General features: G+C 39.5%; 1 protein-coding gene across 1 annotated transcript in view; it reads right to left on the reverse strand.

Annotated features, from left to right (window-relative positions):
- The window catches only part of CYP39A1 (cytochrome P450 family 39 subfamily A member 1), an 83,727-nt gene that overhangs the window by 20,749 nt on the left and 43,040 nt on the right, over positions 1–19,938 (reverse strand). The window contains exons 8-10 of the mRNA NM_001098938.1: positions 11,443–11,576; positions 3,533–3,628; positions 2,590–2,678 (exon numbers count right to left, since the gene is read on the reverse strand). Of these exons, the coding sequence (NP_001092408.1) occupies positions 2,590–2,678; positions 3,533–3,628; positions 11,443–11,576 (319 nt within the window). The remainder of the gene's footprint in view (positions 1–2,589; positions 2,679–3,532; positions 3,629–11,442; positions 11,577–19,938) is intronic.

Raw genomic sequence — 19,938 nt, forward strand, 5'->3', positions numbered from 1 at the left:
CTCCAGAGCTTGATGCTTGGCCATCTCTCATCCTGTGTTCCTTCCAGTTATTTGTGAACTCGATATGATATCCTCCTCCTTCTCCAGATGTCATCTCCTGAGGACTGAGAATATGTCTTACTCTTGCCCAGAGCTTCTGCAGTACCCACTGCAGAACATACAGTATGAGCTTAGTGCATTGAAAAATGTATCATTTCTGAATAAATAATATACTATTGATTCAGCTGAAATGTCCCACTACTGGACCCATTGCTATCAAACCCAAGCAAATGTCTGCCAGCCTCAGAAGATATCCCAGTAAGATCGTAAATAGCCTCTCTTAGAAACCACAGTCTCATTGGCCCACACTATACACTGCAGGGCAAAGCATTTCAGTCCTTGGTTTAAACTACTCGTTGCTCAATTTTAAAGATGCTTATGATAAAATCTTTAGGCACAACTAGGAATATATATTAAGGGACTGAAAAAAAGCATTAGCTAATGTTTTTAAAAGACTTACAACATTGATATTAGTAGATGACAAAAATAATAAATATGTTATTGGTTTAAGAACTGCTTTTCTAAAGTAAAACTAATATTGGAGGAAGGATGAGCTTCGTGGAGTTTTGTAGTTATTATTGTTTTTGTTTGTGATACTATTCCCTTACAGTATCTGACGCTTAATTATAATGTTCAACTTTGGAGTTTCTTTGGTGGGCATGTGAGCATGCTTTCAGGTCTAACCAATGAAACCTCCAACTCAAACTGCCTTAAAAAACAGTGAACATTTATCACATATATATTACGTGTAATATATATTATTTATAAGGTTAAAAATATTTATTATCTATCACAACAGTAAGTAGAGTAGCTCCTCAATATTGATGATTCAGTGACACGTGACATCTCACAGACCAGGATTTTCCCATATTTCTCCTCTGTGTCCTAAAGCTTATTGCTCTTGAACTTGCTCTTAGCAACAACCGGAGCTACCTGCTTGCTTGTTCACTTCTAGTGGGAGAGGACAGAGGGGGCCTCTCTCCTATGCATAGAAGAAAATCGTCTCTCCCTTGAATCTGATTTACCAATTTAGGCCAAGGATGAACAGTTGTCTCCAGGGAAACACCAGGCACCAATCTGCTTACCTACCCCTCAGCTTCTAGAACAACTTCTAGGAAGGAAGACAGAATTTCCATGGTTGGCCAAGGCTAATTATAACCATTTTGGTGGTGGTGGTGATGGTTTAGTCGCTAAGTTGTGTCTGACTCTTGCGACCCCATGGACTCTAGCCTGCCAGGCTCATCTGTCCATGAGATTCTCCAGGCAAGAATACTGGAGTGGGTTGCCATTCCCTTCTCCAGAGAATCTTCCCTACCCAGGAATCAAACCCAGGTCTCCTGCATTGCAGGCAGATTCTTTACTGACTGAACTACAACAAAAACCAAATTGGTATTATAAAACATATAACAAAGGAGGAGTTGAATGGATGCTGTTGAGTAAGTCATAATCACAAATATGGATTGGTTTAATTATGTTCAAACAATGGAGATGAGTGCCTTAAGTTAAAACTACAATATTTTGAATATAGAATTTTTAAAGGATTTGTATGTTCACTGAGTGAGATTTTGTTCTAAACAGGTATCTACAATTTCTCCAACAGAACCATCTCCAATGAGGAAACGGTATTTATTCGATGTAGGCTGTACGTTTTCAAAGGTCAGGGACCGTGTCTATCTTTCTCCATGCTCTATTCTTAATGCTTAGTACAGGGCCTGCTACAGGTGAGATGTTCAAAATAAATAAACATTATTTAAGATGTTCTTAAATAAACAGTAAGTAACTTGCACTAGAACAGGGCATCACATTGAATAGTCAGCCTGGGTACCATATTAATTTAACTCTAAAAGACATCAAAGGCAGGTTATTATAGAACCAAACTAATTCAATAAACAAAAACCACCTAATAAGTTGCTGTGATGGTCCAAGTTAAAGATGTTCTCTAACCCCAGCAAATGTCCATCATAACACTGCTATGGACATATCAAGAAATAGTGATATTTTTATCTTTATCTTTGGCTTCCCAGATGGCTCAGTAGTAAAGAATCTGCCTGCCAATACAGAAGATGCAGGAGACTCGGTTCAATCCCTGGGGCAGGAAGATCCTTTGGAGAAGGAAATGCAACCTACTCCAGTATTCTTGCCTGGAAAAATTCATGGACAGAGGAACCCAGTGGGCTACAGTCCATGGGCCGCAAAGGGTTGGACACGACCGAGCACACATGCACACTATCTTTATCTTTAAAAAAGAAGTCAAAGCACTTCAAATCATCCTTATAGGAAAGTTGAGCATTTGAAACACAAACCCAGCTTTCATCTGGTAGCTGCAATTGTAATATTTAATTCTCATGAGGTCTCCTATCAGAAACCACTGCAGACATTCCCAGAAAGACATCACACAATATGATGGGCCAACCAAAGAGAATGTGGTCTCCTAGATTTCCTTTAGTTTCGATAGTAAAGAAAAGAGGGATTAAGCCAAAGCTTTCCCTCTCTGAGCCTTCATCTTTCTGCAGACTTTCTGGATAAATGTGACCCAGCTGTCACACTGACCTTCCAGGACACTGGTACTTCCCGCTCCCAAATGCCATGAAGCAGTCCAAGAAAGCATGCTTCTCTAAATTTGCTTCTTTCCAACGTTCCTGTGGGAAGAAAGCATTTTTTTCCCCAAATCAGTCTTATATAAATAAGCTTAACTTTATTTCTCTAGGCTAAAAATGATCTTGTACAGCTAATCCTTGCATATAAAGTTGCAGGGTTGTTGGTCATTTTTTCCAACCTGTTATTAATATCAGCCACCATTATGTTTTTGGAACATGAACTAATAAATAAAAAGGTTTAAAAAAGAAATTTTCTTAAGTGGCAAATGTAAATGATAATGTAAATCAACCACAGAATTGACCTCAGAAGAGGAAGAATATTTATAATAAGGCCCCAGGCTCCATCATAAAATTGCTCTTGGTAATAAATTTAACAAGGAGACACTGACAGCCCTCCCAGTTGGAGAAAGCTTGGTGTGTAGAATGAATACATCTGGATGCCATTTTTGACAATTTCACCTAAAGGCAGAGAGTGGACTAAATGACCTCTTAAAATTCTATTTTGTGCTGTAATTCCTCAATTCTAAGAAACAGCAGAACACAGTTTTAATTTGCTTCATTTTTATTTTTTGTATTCCATGGAAACCAATAACAGAAGCAATTCCCTGAAGAACATGAAATAAGGCTTCTATCAGAATCAAGCATGTTTACTTTGCCACGTCCTGTTCGTTTCAGATAAAAATTTATTTTAAAGTGGGTGAAGCTTACTCCAAAAATTTCTCTGATTCGTAAATGTTATACCGCTTATATTACAAATCTAATCTGTGCTTCATAGCTTTAGTTACCAGAGAAAAATATGACTTCCTAATGCTAATAGCCCTAATTGATTTATGAATTCATGTTCTTAGCAGTAAGAGGAAATCCAAGGACAATGTACATGGGAAGAGACGACTTACAGGCTTGAACAGGTCGGGTTCAGGAAAATACTTTGGATTTCGATGTAGCCAAAATGGAGACAACATCAATAAGTCACCAGAAGGAACAGTGTAATCCTACAACAGAAAAATCAGTTCCAAGTCATGTTTTGAAATTTGCTTTAATGAGATCGTGGGTCATTTAAACTCATCCTACAACCATATTCGAGAGAAGACATATCCATGGTATAACTGATGGTAAGACAATCTCTTTCCTGGATAGCTCACTTCTATTTTCTAATGCAGGCAATTACTTACGTCTAATTCTGACAATCAGTTAAACATACATATATCTTTGGTTACATGGGGGAAGATAGTAGATAAATGTGAAAATTTTAGTATTATATTTATTAGTTTAAGTCTGCTCTAATGTGAGGTCTTCCTTGGTGGCTCAGATGGTAAAGAATCCACCTGCAGTGCAGGAGACCCAGGTTTGATCTCTAGTCAGGAAGATCCCCTGGAGAAGGGAATAACAACCCACTCCAGCACACTTGCCTGGAGAACCCCATGGACAGAGGAGCCTCGTGGGCTACAGTTCTTGGGGTTGCAAAGAGTTGGGCACAACTAAGCAACCAAGACATACGCTAATGCAGCTTTTGATGTTTGATATCAGGCTTCTCAGGTGGAGCTGGTGGTAAAGAATCTGCCTGACAATGCAGGAAACGTGGGTTTGATCCCCGGGTCAATACCCATGGCAACCCACTCCAGTGTTCTTGCCTGGAGAATCTCATGGACAGAGGATCCTGGTGGGTTGCAGTCCATAGGGTTGCAAAGAGTTAGACATGAATGCAGTGACTTAGCATGTGTGCACACATTGGGGTTTGCAGCATGTGGGCTTGATGATTCTGAGGATACTCAGTGGATTCTGAGCAGAAAAGACTAACTCTGAGACAGACACTGGCCATATTAGCACTGAGAACAGGGGCAGTGGGTATCCTGTCATTGGGAGTGCTGATGACAGTGTAAGGGAAGGGGCAGGGAATTCTCTGACTCCAGCAGCAGCAGCAGGTAGGGCAGAAAGAAGTCGAAGACAACTGATTAGGAAGACACAGGACAAAGCATGCGCTGTGTGCTTATTGGGTTTGTTTCACGTTTGAGGTGCTGGTGGTTGTGAAACTGATGATAAACATTATGTTTCCTGAAGCAGCAGAGTCTGCATTATCCTTCTCCATTCACCTTATAATAGGTTTTTTGATATATAACATGTGCACGCTTAGTTACTCAGTCGTGGCTGACTCTTTGCGACTCTTTGGACTGTAGCCTGAGAACTAAACACTGTTTCACAAAATCATCTTTATACGACTTCCCTGGTGGTGCTGTGATAAAGAATCTGCCTGCCAATGCAGGAGACACAGGTTTGATCCCTGATCCAAGATCCCATGTGCTGTGGGACAACTAAGCCCGTGTGCCACAGCTACTCACCCGTGCTCCACGACAAGAGCCGCTACACAATGAGAAGCCAATGCACTGCAACTAGAGAAAGCCTGCACACAGCGATGAAGACCCCGCGCAGCCAAAAATAAATAAATAATAAAATTATAAAAATAATCATCTTTATATCACCTTCTTCAGGAGCCAGAGGACAAAGAGCTCCTGCACGGTGTGAGATGGCTAGAGAGCCATCACCTCTACTGAGGTGAAGATATTTTACTAGTAACTCCCCGTGCCAAGTGGCAGAAGCCACACCTGTTTAATCCTGCAGAGTTTTGAAGTCTTCTCAAGGTATTTGCAAAACACTTACTTGAAATCTACGTATTTAGAATAGCAGCATCTTACAGGTGAAAACATCTCTTTTTATGGAAGCAGGGAGTGGACAGGGGAGGGGAGGGGGCCGTCACTGTTTAACCCAAGAGACCCCTGTTGGTTCCCATGGGAGCTGAGTAGTACTTGAGTCTGGTGGTTTCGGTACCAGGATTGCTAGAGAGTTAGATCAAAATGAGGAGAGATGCAGGCATTTGCTTCTGTCCTCTTAACATCTTTAAAGTGGAAAGAGACCTATGAGATCCCACTTCTGTGTGTTCACTCCACCTCTGTTGGAACTGAGGCTAGAAGCATCACAACTGGTTCTGAAGTCAGCTGGGGAGGGCCCTGATATGTTTAGGGGCCGCCCTGGGCCAGGTGTCCAGTCCGGGCAGCCGCCACCTTCCCCTCCCCACCCTCATAGCTCCCTTCAGTGGCTGCTGACCTAGCATCGTGACGTGTAGACACTGACTGCTGCAGCCCACAAAGCAAGCCGGTAGAGGAAGACTTCAGAAGGGCCTCAGGAACAGCAGTCGTACTAGCAACAGGGAGGAGACTAGAAAGAAGTTCCTGTTGCTGCAGCAAATGGTAGGCAGATGAGGGAGTGAGGAGGATGTGAGAAACGGGTGTATCAAAGGAACCGTCTGAGCAAATGGACATCATGATGTCTGGTCCAAATGGTCCTGTCCTTGCAACGTGGCAGATGAAGAAAAAGATCAAGAGAGAGATGAAACAGTCAGAGGACTGGGCACAGACCATGAGGAAGTGGAAGTCACAACTTCTCTGTGTTGCAATAATTGCACCTGTCAGGTAAGCCGAAGTGATCTTGACCAGCCCACCCCATAGGGATGCCGTGAGGTCAGATGAACCTCATCTGCTAGTCCGGAGATGAGCTTTCTTGATGAGCAAAGAGAAGGAGTCTCTGCTGTAAATCAAGAAGGATGTCAACACCTAAAGTGGTGCAAGGAATGCAGACTCTACTTCAAGACGAGTAGAGTCCTGTAAAGCAAAGCATCCATCAGAGGAGCCCGACCCCAAAAAAGCACACTCTTTCTCTCTAGCTCTTGGGCCAGAAGCTTAGCTGGTGTGAGCTGCTTAAAAAAAAAGAAAAAGAAAAAGAACTTTACAAAAGTGTATTCTTCTGTATAATAAAAAACTGCTCTCTAGACACTTGGGAAGATTCAGGAAAATAGAAAAAATAGAAAACAACCAGAGTTCTGGCAACAGAAGACAGTTATCAACTGGCTAGACTTCCCTCCAGTACTTTTAGCTAATAACAGCAATTTAGGTTTTTGTTGTTTTTAAATGTGGTTTATTGTTTATATCTGTGTGTGTGCTTAGTCGCTCAGTTGTGTCTGACTCTCTGTGGCCTCATGGTCTGTAGCCTGCCAGGCTCCTCTGTCCACAGAATTTTCCAGGCAAGAATCCTGGAGTGGGTTGCCATTTCCTACCTCAGGAGATTTTTCCAGTCCAGGGATGGAATCCGCATTTCCTGCATTGGCAGGCACTTTTGTTAGCACTAGGACCACCTGGGAAGTCCATTGTTTATATATGCTGATATGTATCATTTACAAATGCATAAATAAACCCAGTATACACATATTATTGTTTTTGTCCCTATTGAATAATTTTTGACTCCTACTTTGTTCACTTGATATTATAGCCTAAGGATTATTTTTATATTATATATTCATATAAAATAATTTTCTTTCCAATGGATGCTTAACTAATCATTTTCTACTATTATTTTTATAACAAATAATGCTATCACAAGTATCTTCTTTCACAAAGCACTGTTCATATAAAATCTTTTAACAAAGATGTTCAGAAGACATGAGAATATACACGTCCTATGTCTTCTGAATATCTAAGGCTATCATACATATTGCTCAATTGTTCCCTCAAATTTTGTAGCAAGATATGTTTCTAACTGCAATATATGAGAGTATCAATTTCATTGCCCTCTTATCTGCTAACCTGACATTTTAAATAGGTTCTTTTTTTATTGCTGGTCAAGAATTTATGTCTTAGCTGAGTATTTTTCATTTTAAGTTATTTTCTTCCATAAAATTTGTGTCATGTCCTACCCTTAGTAATCTATGTAATATTAGTGCTTTACTTATTAATCTGTGATTCATTAACATTTGCATTGTGCTTATACTGATATTTATTCTTAATTTTTTGGCTTACATTTAATTTAGGTTATACTTAATAAGACATGTTACATTTTGATATGGTACAGTCTGTTCATCTGCATTGTGGTTTCACTGATTAATCCTAAACCTAAGAAGCCCTCTTCTCTCCAAAATGATATTCATGTGAAGTGAAAGTCGCTCAGTTGTGTCCAAGTCTTTGTGAGCCCATGGACTATACAGTCCACGGAATTCTCCAGGCCAGAATACTGGAGTGGGTAGCCTTTCCCTTCTCCAGGGGATCTTCTCAACCCAGGAATAGAACCAGGGTCTCCCACATAGCAGGCAGATTCTTTACCAGCTGAGCCACCAGGGAAGCCCAAGAAAACTGGAGTGGGTAGCCTATCCCTTCTCCAGTGAATCTTCCTGACCCAGGAATCGAACTGGGATCTCCTGAATTGCAGACAGATTCTTTACCAACTGAGCTATCAGGGAAGCCCTCTCTTCACAATAGTGGCTTTCAAAGGTGGGGGTAGGTCTTCTGGGAGTCTGGAGACCTTTGCAGAGAATCAGCTACATCAAAAATCAGTCTTGAATAAAAGACTTATTCAAAGTATAGGATGGTGGAGGTGGTTCAGTCACTAAGTGGTGTCCAGTTCTTACGACCCCATGAACTCCAGGCTTCTGTGCCCATGGAATTTTCCAAGCAAGAATACTAGAGTGGGTTGCTATTTCCTTCTTCAGGGGATCTTACCGACTCAGATATTGAACTCGGGTCTCCTGCCTTGTAAGCAGTCTCCTGCATTGCAGGTGGAATCTTTACTGACTGAGCTACCAGGGAAGCATGACAGGCCAATGTATTTTAATGTAACTAAGTACAAAAAAAATTCATTGATAAAATTTCAGATTGCAACAAACTTAAAAAAGTATCTCTGTTGAGTTTTAGTGTAGAATCAAAGAATAGCCACAAAGATATCTGAAAAAGGCGAATAAAATACTCCTTCCTTTTTTGGTTACATGCCTGTGGGAAGCTGAATTTTTTTCATTTCCATCAGTAGAAAACAATATATCACAACAGATTGACAGCAGACACATATATGGGAATTCAGTTATATTTGCAAACACTTGAAATGATGCTGTTCTATTTTTTATGTGTTTTGAAAAATATAGTCATGTTTCATAAAACCACATTATTATTTTAACATGTATTAGGTTTCTTAGTTTTAAAATGAATTACTTGGTGACTGAACAACAACAACTAGATAAACATTTTAATAATTTCTCAGCTTTATTTTCCAGTACAGCAAATCTTGATAGATATAATTCATATACACAAAAGCTCTTTGAGGCTCTTAATAATTTTGTAAAGTAGAAAGGGGCCATAAAGGTCAAAAAGTTTGAGAACTGTTATTCTAGAAGCTAAAAAAAAAAAATACCCATTGTTAACCAATCATCCCAAACCATATATTAATCTCATTCTTCTTCAGGGACTTAAAAAGATTTATCTATCCAATATTACATATTCTGCATGGCTTGTGTCTTTGTTACTTATCTAGTCTGTTACATTGACCTGACTATCACGTCTGACACCAGTATCATGCCATTTTAATTACTGTAGTTTTGTTACATGTTTTAATACCTTGAGAATATAACTAATATTCCTTAATTATTCATATTTTCCAACACTTTTTTTGGTTAGTTTTTTCCTAGGTGGGGCTTCCCTGGTGGCTCAGAAGGTAAAGCGTCTTCTCCCTGCAATGCAGGAGACCTGGGTTCAATCCCTGGGTCAGGAAGATCGCCTGGAGAAGGAAATGGCACCCCACTCCAGTACTCTTGCCTGGAAAATTTCATGGACGGAGGAGCCTGGTAGGCTACAGTCCATGGGGTCGCAAAGAGTCGGACATGACTGAGCAACTTCACTTTCTTTTCTTTCACTTTCTTTCCTAGGTATTCTTGCAGATTAACCTGGTACTAAATATGAAACCTTGAATAGACAGCACAAGTAGAAGCTTAAGAATTTTGGAAAGGTGGCATAATAAAGAGAACGATGGAACAGAGCAAACCAAAGAAAGCAGATAAAGTTTGTCCATCCTCACTTATTCATATATATATATAAATATATACAGAAGTAATTACGAGAGCAAAAATATATATCCTGCTCAGACTCCATTAGGAAACAGCAATGGAGAATACTTCTAGAACTCATAGCAAGGAAACTTGACCAGTTGTCCAAAGGGTCAAGACATAGGTGATCCCATCTATGAATGTTTTTATGGTCCAAACTCCTGGGAACATGTTAATATTTTCAGCAAAGATATTCTACTTTGTTTCAGAGAATATTTGATGTTTAAAAGAACCAAGTTGTGTTCATTTATACTAAGAAGATAATCAGTAATGTGCACAAAAATTTAGCTATAGGAATGTTCATCTTTACACTGTTTATAATAGTGAAAGAATGGAAGCTACATACATATTCAAGAACAGAGAACTGATTTAAAAATTTATTTGGTGTCCATATATTCAATATTAAGATTATGCTGTAATTTAAAATGACATAAATGTCTTTTATTGATTAAAAAAACTATTTTGGATCTATTATTAAATAAAATAAAAGTAAGTTGTGAGAAAATTAGCTTGGTGTGACCTCAATTTATATTTTAATGAACATACTATAGGACAAAATTCTAAAATTACAATAATATCAAAATGTTCACAGTGGTTATCTCTGACTTGTGAGATTCTAAGCAATTTTTAATTTCTTCTTTTAGCTTCTCTTTATGGTCTTTTTCTCCTCTAAACTCTGAAATAGAAAAATTCAGGTATAGATCTAACAGAATTTGTATAGGATCGGTAGGCTTAAAATAACAGTAAAAACAAACATCCACTTGTCTTTGTCAGACAATTAACTATTCTGCAATTCAGCTACTTATCTACTGGCCAGGATATAAATAAAGCTTAATAAAAATTCAATAACAATTATATTGAATAGTAATATTCAGAGTGATAAACACATTGTTCTACTTAACTGCATGAAGTTGTTTGATTATTTCCAATCAATATGTATATTTTTTATTATATAAATAAGTTTATTATACAAATTATATATATATTTAGATTTATAAATATTTAAATATATATTCATTTATATCCATAGTCTAATATAATTAATATTTTGATTATTAAAAAGAAAAAACTGTTAAAAATCCCTTTAAAACTCAATGCTACAATTTGCATAAGATCAGTTAAAAAAACTACATTTCCTTTGTATTTAGCAAGTAGCAACTTGTATAAAATTTGGATTTTTTGTCTCTTTTGTGTTCTACTACCACAAAATTTTCTTCATTTAAATCCAGGCACTCTCAAGCTGTGTATAAACAAAGCTAATATAAATGGAGGGCTGACTAAATACAACCTATCTGGATAATTCAGGCCCCAAGTCAATCATCTAAAAAAGATTATTTTGTTCTGCCTGGTTGGTTCACTGTATATGGAACTAAACATCTGCCATATGTACATACCTTTTCTGGTGCACTTGAGAAAATTCTGCTTGGCCCATAGAAAAGACCTCACTCCGTTTTTAATTCCTAACATCAGTTGCAGCTACCCGTGGCGTTCCTGCTGTGTGTACCTGCAACTGTGATCTGGGGCCTGAAGTCTTCCAGTTATCCTAAAGGACCTTCCTCATGCCCTCAATTCCCCAACCTATCCAGCTGAGGAATAGGTTGGTACAACAAAGAAGAGATTTTCCAACCTCCCTGCTTGTTGAAATAGGATTATACTAATTCTGATACAGAACCACATAGCCAAAGTGATTACAAAAGGGTTGTGTTTTAGCTGAAATATTTGCCAACAGATAAATACCCATATTAACAAAATGTTGCTGCACAACTTTTACTAGTAACCTGTTTCTGTGTCACTCAGTATTTAATGGAAATTGAGAAAGTATCTAACAAACAAATGGATAAAGTATCCACTTTTTTTCTAGAAGGTTCATTATTTTAAAACAAAATCAAAGCTCACCAAAATTTTAACTGGCTTCAGCACTTTTCGAGCGATGACACCAGGGGCTCTTAAACGAATGGTTTCCAAAATACACCATTTAATTAGAGGGAGTTTCTTCAAGTCGTCCTCAGACACTTTAATCTTATCTTTACCTGCAAAGAGAATTAAAAAAAAAGGATTTAAAGAGGCCAGAAAGTGATTTTATGTCAGGTCATCAACGTAGTTTAAGAACTGCCTCTGACATCAAGTGTCAATATTACTATTACCTTTGCATATCAAGTTTGGCCATTTATTATCTCTTTTTATCATTTTATTCTTACCAAGATAAAATGTGGTATAAAAAACTAAACCAGTGATGATTACTGTAGTGTAATGGATTGGTATCCAACCTTGGTTCTTACCAGTCCTATGGCTACCAAATGTCTAATATAGTTCCTGTCAGAAAAGAGTTCAAGTTTATTCATTTCATTATTTCTTGTCCAAATTCTCATTTCACTTAGGGAAAGAGCAATAAAAGACAGGCATCAAAAGTACAAAGTAAGGGTCTTACTTCCCTAGTGGTACAATGGCTAAGACTGTGCACCCCCAATGCAGGGGACCAGCCTTGATCCTTGATCAGGGAACTAGATCCCACATGCCAAAACTAAAGAGCTCGCATGCCGTAACTAAGATTCCTGCAAGTAACAACTAAAGATCCCGTATGCCACAACTAAGAGCAGACACAGCCAAACAAATAAAATTGTAAAGAAAGTACAAAGTAAGAGATGTGAGACGCCACCTGACTTTCTTCTCTTATCTCTTCCTTGCTGAACTGTTTCTGTTTTTGCTTTTGTTTTTTAATCATTTAATCATACATTTCAGAGGGTGCAAAAAGAATATTAAGAAAGGGGCGATGGCACATGTGTGTTTCATCTGGAATTATGAGCTTCCCACACATAGCTGCATCAAACATTCCTACTGGAAGTTGTATACCTGAACTAATATTTAGGTTGAAGGCACCTGAGTTGGCCTTTTTATGGACCGACATATGGCCAGGGCCTTTGATCAAATGAGACAATTTAATTAATGGTGTTTTAAGTAAAATGTTTACACTCTGAAAATTACTTGAAACAACTCAGCATTCCATTTTGACAGTGTATGCTGAATAAATTCAACAACATGGTAAGTTTGAATAAGTCAACTTTCACATTTGCCTCCCAACTGTATTGGGAACCAGTGCCTGGGAGTGGAATGCGGGTCTCCAGACGCATCTGTCTGACTCTAGATACGGCTTGTTCTACAGTCAGCCCATCCTGCGGGAGAGGGCTGGGTGAGTGCTGCCTGGGAAACCTTCTCAGTCAGTACATGTGGAATTCCCAAGGAGTCAGAAGCAAATGTTTTTGCTTAGCAGAGTCTGGGAACCAGGGTTTTTGTTTGAGCCCTGATTCTATTAATCCCCATAGGGGCCTCTATACACTCCACTAAACTTGACAGATTTTTGAGCACTGAGCAAGCCCCAGGAGTTGAGTCGGGCTCCACCAGGGTTACAACCATGAAGGTATTCCTGCCATGCACTCAGTCCAGGCCGTAAGAGAGGAGCACGGATAATTGGTTTCCATGCGGACAAGGAAACCATTCTGTGAGATGTAAGATATTCGAAGATAGTTAAAAGCAGGGAGGGTATTGAAATGCAGGATAACAAACTTGAGAACATCAACTTAAAAATGTAAGAGGGGATCTGAGATTCTTTCAGAATGTGCACGTGTGTGCGCTCTGTTGCTTCAGTCCTGTCTGACTCTTTGTGACACTATGGACCGTAGCCCGCCAGCCTCCTTGAGTTCAAAAAAAGAAAAAAAGAAAGACAAAGGGAAAAGAAAAGCACTGCCTAATGGCCTATATTAGAAGACTGATGTAGTCGTCTAATAAATATGGCTAATAAATATTAGCCCTGTGGTGGAAACACGACACAAAGGGAGTATCGATGACTGTGCCAAAGGAGCCCAAGGGAACTGGGGCTGCTGGGGTCTCGAGAAAGTGAGACAGGGCTGGAGGGGATTCAAGACAAGAGGGGACCCAGCTACCTGGCAGGTGACCAGCAACCTAGTAGAAGGCTAAGGAACACTCTAGAGACACAGGTTTGATCCCTAGGTCAGGAAGATTCCCCTGGAGTAGGAAGTAGCAGCGCGCTCCAGGATTCTTGCCTCAGAAATCCACGGACAGAGTTGCCTGGTGGGCTACAGTCCATGAGGCTGCAAAGAGTCGGACACAACTGAGTGGGCATAAGCACAAGCACAAGGAGAAGACTCACCATGGGAGAAATGCCGGACGAAACTTTCAAGAACAGAAAATTCAACTTTACGTCATACGCTCGCTTTTAAGCTGCTCTGACTACTGTGCAACATTGTTCCCTTTCCTTGTCCCATATTTTCAATATTTTAATAAAGTCAGATAACACATACCATAAGTTAACACTTGAGGAAATAAAGACCTGGTGTGTCCAGGAGGCAGTGAGATTCAGAAAAGAGGCAGAACATCCAGAAAGGAAAAGACAGTGGAAGGGGAGAAATTAGGAAATGAGAGACTGAAAATCAAGAGAAGCTCTGAGAGGCACAGGCCTCGACTTCTGGCCACCTCCCCACTTCTTCCAGAGATTCCTAGAATCCTTGGAGGAGATTCAGAACAATTTCACCTTTATCTTGGAAACCAAGGTGACCCCAGCAAGAAGGGCCCTTGCCAAATGGACATTACAAATAGATCAGTGATAATCTACGATTCAGATTCTAAATCTTACTTAAAATATGACATTTCTCTTTAAAAATCTATTTAGAACCTGCCTGCCAATGCAGGAGACATAAGAGATGCAGGTTTGATCCCTAGGTGGGGAAGATCGCCTGGAGGAGAGCAACCTACTCCAGTGTTCTGGCCTGGAGAATTCCCATGGACAGAGGAGCCTGGCAGGCTACAGTCCATAGGGTCACACAGAGTCAGACATGACTGAGGCGACTTAGCATGCAATCTGCAGTTCAGATTCTAAATCTTACTTAAAATAAGAGTTTTCTCTTGAAAAATGTATCTAGAGCATCTACATTAGATAAATTCACTAAACAATCCTTCTAGTATTTTCTGTGTTTTATTTTACTGCAGGTATAGGATATAGAAAATAAAGATTTCTCTACTTAATCAAGAATAAATGACTGCCAAGGGTCAGAATTTGTGTTTAAAATCAGATCTGTGTGACTCCAAAATGACTTACCTACTTTGAGACAGGCATAATTCTGGCCTTGAAAAAGTTTGGACTCCAGTAATAGTGAAGTTTCTGACTTTCTTTTGGAGAAAAGTTTTGTTTTCTTTTTTTCTTCTGAAATATTCTTAGGAGACTAATTGAATTATAAAGTGCAAAAAATGTTTTGTATTATATAATAAACAAAAGCTTGCTCTGAATTGAAAATAATATTTAAAATCTATTATGACCTGCCATTGTAGGAGAGATGCAGACTACACTTGGAAAATAAATGTTTTAATAAGATATTTTTAGTTTCTCAAATCCCAGTGTGAGGTAGGAAAAATAAGGTAGGATTCCCAGACTAGACAAAGAAAAAGAAAGGGAGAGATGCTGTTTCCAAACAACATCTTCAGGTTAAAGATGTTTCTTATTATAACTCTTAGAAATAGCTCTGTACCCATACTGTGCATATTTCAATGCACATCTGTGGTTTGTTCTTCCAGTGTTTTGACTCTAAAATTAGAAGGCTCCACTTGGAAGAAAGCCAAGGTAATCATCAGAAGGGCTAGTACCTAATGGAGACCGGGACCAGAATAAAAGACTGCCAGGCAAGAAACCATGGGCGATTTGGGGTAAAATGTAGAAGACATCTGTTTTGTTCTCGGCACAAATGCAATAGAAGTCAAACCAATAACAGGATATTGGAAACCAAATAAAAGAAAGGATAATTCTTGAGTTCAGAGATAGCGAAGAACATTTCTAAACTGTTATGTATAGTTTTAGGATTCTGCACACATGATGACAAGCATGTTAGAATGCAGTAACTGTGATTTTTATTTGCTAAGGATGTAGAATAGATTAAAATGCTATTACTTCAACCATTTATTCACTCAGTATAAATGTGCTTTGTATCTGTTACTTCGAGCCCAAATATAGGTGCTGTAAGAGATAGGAAGAGAATCATACTAATTTTTGACTATCTAATGCCACCAACATGTTGGACCGCTTCATTTACTCTTCATCACGATCTGCCATCTATGAAGTGATCATGTGTTCAAGGAGAAGCTTGAAAGTGACAGGACAGCCTTCAAACCCATGTCTGTCTACACTGAAAGCCCTTATACTTGTTCACCGTGTCCCATCACCTCCCTGAGACGAGAAACGAATGAGAAAGACACCGTCATTGTATTAAACAAGTTTGAACACAAGGACACAAAATAATATCTGGTTACAAATAACTACAACATAAGTTTCTTAAGAGTGAATTTGAGTGTCAGTGGCGTTCATCCCTTCTTGCCTAGGGCTAAAATTTCAGCTAGGCCTGGAAGGATGAGTAGCATGTAGCCAAGCAGAGAGAAAGGAAATTAAACTCCAAAATTAATTATAAAATATACGATTTCTTAGACTTAAAAAAGGAATATGAATCAAATGGAATCACTAAAGCAGGTCCTTCTCTGAGAGATGACTCCTCTGTCTCCTTCATATTTCAGGCTCCTTCCCCCTTACACACACACGCATGCTCACTCTCTCAATAAATAAATACATAAAATAGAAAAATTCTGTTCCTATAGTCCTGAAGGACCATTACATCAAGATTTAACTAATAATTTGGGGAAAATAACACATGTTTTGAGAAAAAGGGAGAATGACAGGCATTTGCTTAGTCATTCAGATCTTTTGAGACCTAATTCTGAGGTGACTGAATCAGAAAGTGGGATTGAAAACCGACTGAGGAGGCTCCGTGCTTCCCCACAAATGAAAGACACACAGAAAGATGAAGAAAAGCAAAGCATAAGGGATGTCACTGAGGGATTTCCCTGGTGATCCAGAGGTTAAGACTTTGCGTGTCCACTGCAAGGGGCCTGGGTTTGATGATCCCTGGTCTGGGAACTAAGATCCGGAATGCTGAGCAGCTAAAACACAAAACAAAGCCCCACTGAAATTGAAAGAGTGCGTCCCTGCACATTCTACCACCTCTTTACTTTTCAAAGCAAGGATTCCCAGTTTTGACTGCTGTTCAGTGTTGTGAGGTTGTACCACCTCTTTACTTTTGAAAGCAAGGATTCCCAGTTTTGACTGCTGTTCAGTGTTGTGAGGTTGTACCACCTCTTTACTTTTGAAAGCAAGGATTCCCAGTTTTGACTGCTGTTCAGTGTTGTGAGGTTGTACCACCTCTTTACTTTTGAAAGCACGGATTCCCAGTTTTGACTGCTGTTCAGTGTTGTGAGGTTGTTTTCCTTCACAGAAGTTGTCTTTCAACAGCTTGTTTAAAGTGGGTACAAAAGTTCACAGAACACACTAGGATTAAAGAAAATACATGAGATAAAGGTTGAAGAAAGTAAAGAATCTGATGTAATAACCTTAAGCAATGATGCCTACCAAATTTGGTCATGAAATTTGCTCCCCAAATTTTGTAATAATTTCTCTAAAAAGCAATATCAAATAATAAAAGTTAGTGTTTTCTTTATACTGCTATTTGGGGAAACAATGTAACACCTTTGGAAAAACCCAGCATTTCTGTGACTTATCTTAAAAAGTAATGAAGCAATGATATCAATTGGTGGCAGAGGTAGAAAACTAGTTTCTTGGCATATTTCTAAGCTCCTGAAAAAAAATCAGGTTTTAGAGAAGAGACAAAGCTAAAGAGAAACAATAAATAAAGAATCTACAGTATTCCAGAGTAATACAAAACAAGTATCTTATGCCCTATCCTTTATTTCAGGAATTAAAAAAAAAATGGAATATGATACGTAATGTTCAAATATTGAATTTTAACAACTATACTTCTGTTCCAGGAATATTTTTCTTAAATTTATAAAATTGCTGTTTCCTTTGCAGAAGAAATCTGCATTCACTGGAAAAGGTTAGAACATCTCAGAAAGAATAAGAAAGGATAAAATGTCCTGAAGTAGATAATAGCATTTACAATAGGTTTTATACACCCAATGACCCTATAACATTGGTTATTTATAGGCAGTGAGAACATACTGGTTATAGATTTCTGGAAAATTTTAGTGAGATGCACATGTATACCTGTGGTGGATTCATTTTGATATTTGGCAAAACTAATACAATTATGTAAAATTTAAAAATTAAATAAAATTAAAAATAAATAAATAAATAAATAAAGATTTTATTTGGTGACTTGTCTCCCAGAAGGGGATAGCAATAAACCCTTTTCTGCACTTATTCTTATGAATGTAAAAAGAAATACTGCAAAACTTTTAATACTCTTCTCTGTCTTTAACTTTTGACATTTAATTATAATGTGTCTTGGTGTGGGTGTCTTTGATTCATCTTGTTTAGAACTCTGTGTGCTTCTTGGACTTGTCTGTGTCGTTTGCCAGGAGAGGGAAGTTTTCAGCCATTATTTCTTCAAACAGGTTTTCCATCCCTTTCTCTCTTCTCCTCTGGGGCCTCTCTAATGTAAATGTTAGTATGCTTGTAGTTGTCCCAGGGAATCTTAACCCTCATCGGTTTTTATTCATTTTTTCTTTTTGCTGTTCTCATGGGGTGATTTCCACTAACCTGTTTTCCAGATTGCTGATCCGTTCTTCTGCATCCACTAATCTGCTTCTGATTTCCTCTACTGTATTTTCTATTTCAGTTATTGAATTCTTCAGTTCTGAATGGGTCTTTTTTTATATAGTCTTTGCATGTCTCATTGAGTCCATCCCTTCCTCTCCTAACTGTGGTGACCATTCTGATGACTATCATTTTGAACACTTTATCAGGTAAATTGCTATCATCTCATTTAGTTCTTTTTCTGATGTTTTTATCTTTGGCTTTGGTTTATAAGAATTCCTTTCTCTTTTCATTTTGCCTGTGTGTCTGTTTGTATGCATTAGGTAGATCAGCTACAGCTCCTGTTCTTGAAAGAGTAGGCGTATGTAGCAGGTGTCCCGTGGGGCAATTCCTCCTGGTCACCAGAGCCAGGTGCTCTGGGGTGTCCCCTGTGTGTGCTGTGTGCATCCTCCTGCTGTGTTTGGATCACAGTTGTGCCCTGGTTGGGGCTGTGTGGCTCTATTGACTGCTATGGGCTCATGGTATGCTCCACCTCCCCAGAGGTGGACCACTCTGTACAGTTGCCCGTGCCAGCTAGGTCACATGCCAGGTGGGGCAGGGGCCACTTTGAAGGGACCAACTAAGTGGGTAGTCGAGCAGGGTGGGTCCTCAGGAGAATCTGGGGTGGTGCACACGGTGTTAGCTAGTTGATGGAGAGTGACAGAAATGTTGCTTGCCAGTCCTGGGCCAGCTAGGTGAAGGAGAGGTACCTTCAATGGCACCTGCCAATGCCCTCATCCCTGGAGAAGGTGTCCCAGCTCCCTACCCCTCCAGCATCACTCCCAAAATGACCAGTGAGCCTCCTTCAGGGTATGACCCAGGCGCCCTTCACATTTTCCCGCCTCTGTGCTTGTACTCAGAGCAAGTGAGTTTACATGTGAACCTTTCAAGAGCAGAGTCTCAGTTTTCCACAGCCCTCCAGCTCTTCCAAGTGTAAACCCCACTGGTCTTCAAAGCCAAATGTTATGCGGGCTCATCTTCCTTGTGTAGGTACGAAGGGGATCCCCAGGTGGGACTTGGAGCCCTCACTCCATAGGGGCACCTCCACAGTTGTGATCTTTCTCCCACTAGTGGGTCACGCAGTCTGGGTACGGTTTCTGTCTAGACTGCATCTTTGACCCTCCTGCCCACCTTGACACGGCATTCTGTTTACATTCCAAGGTGCAGAAAATCTGCTGTGCTAGTCTTCAGTTCATTCCCAGATAAATCGTTCCGCATGTAGTTGTCGTCTTGGTGTGTCCACAGGAGGAGCTGAGCTCAGGGTCTTCCTACTCTGCCTTCTTGAACTGGAACCGCTAAATATTTGTTCAATAGAGGGGAAAAAAGGTACTCTTTGGGTTTTATTCCTTATAAAATACTAGCTTCCTTCCTTTACTATTGTGCATGTTCATTACTGTTCAGTTCAGTCGCTCAGTCATGTCCGACTCTTTGCGACCCCATGAATTGCAGTCCGCCAGGCCTCCCTGTCCATCACCTCCCGGAGTTCACCCAAACTCATGTCCATCGAGTTGGTGAGGCCATCCAGCCATCTCATCCTCTGTCGTCCCCTTCTCCTCCTGCCCCCAATCCCTCCCAGCATCAGAGTCTTTTCCAATGAGTCAACTCTTCGCATGAGGTGGCCAAAGTATTGGAGTTTCAGCTACAGCATCAGTCCTTCCAAAGGACACCCAGGACTGATCTCCTTTAGAATGGACTGTACATGCCCATTATTATACATGTTCTGTGAGACAAAATTCTGTGAGAAAGAT

The sequence above is a fragment of the Bos taurus genome, chromosome 23 (assembly GCF_002263795.3).
Source record: "Bos taurus isolate L1 Dominette 01449 registration number 42190680 breed Hereford chromosome 23, ARS-UCD2.0, whole genome shotgun sequence".
NCBI classification, from domain to species: Eukaryota; Metazoa; Chordata; class Mammalia; order Artiodactyla; family Bovidae; genus Bos; species Bos taurus.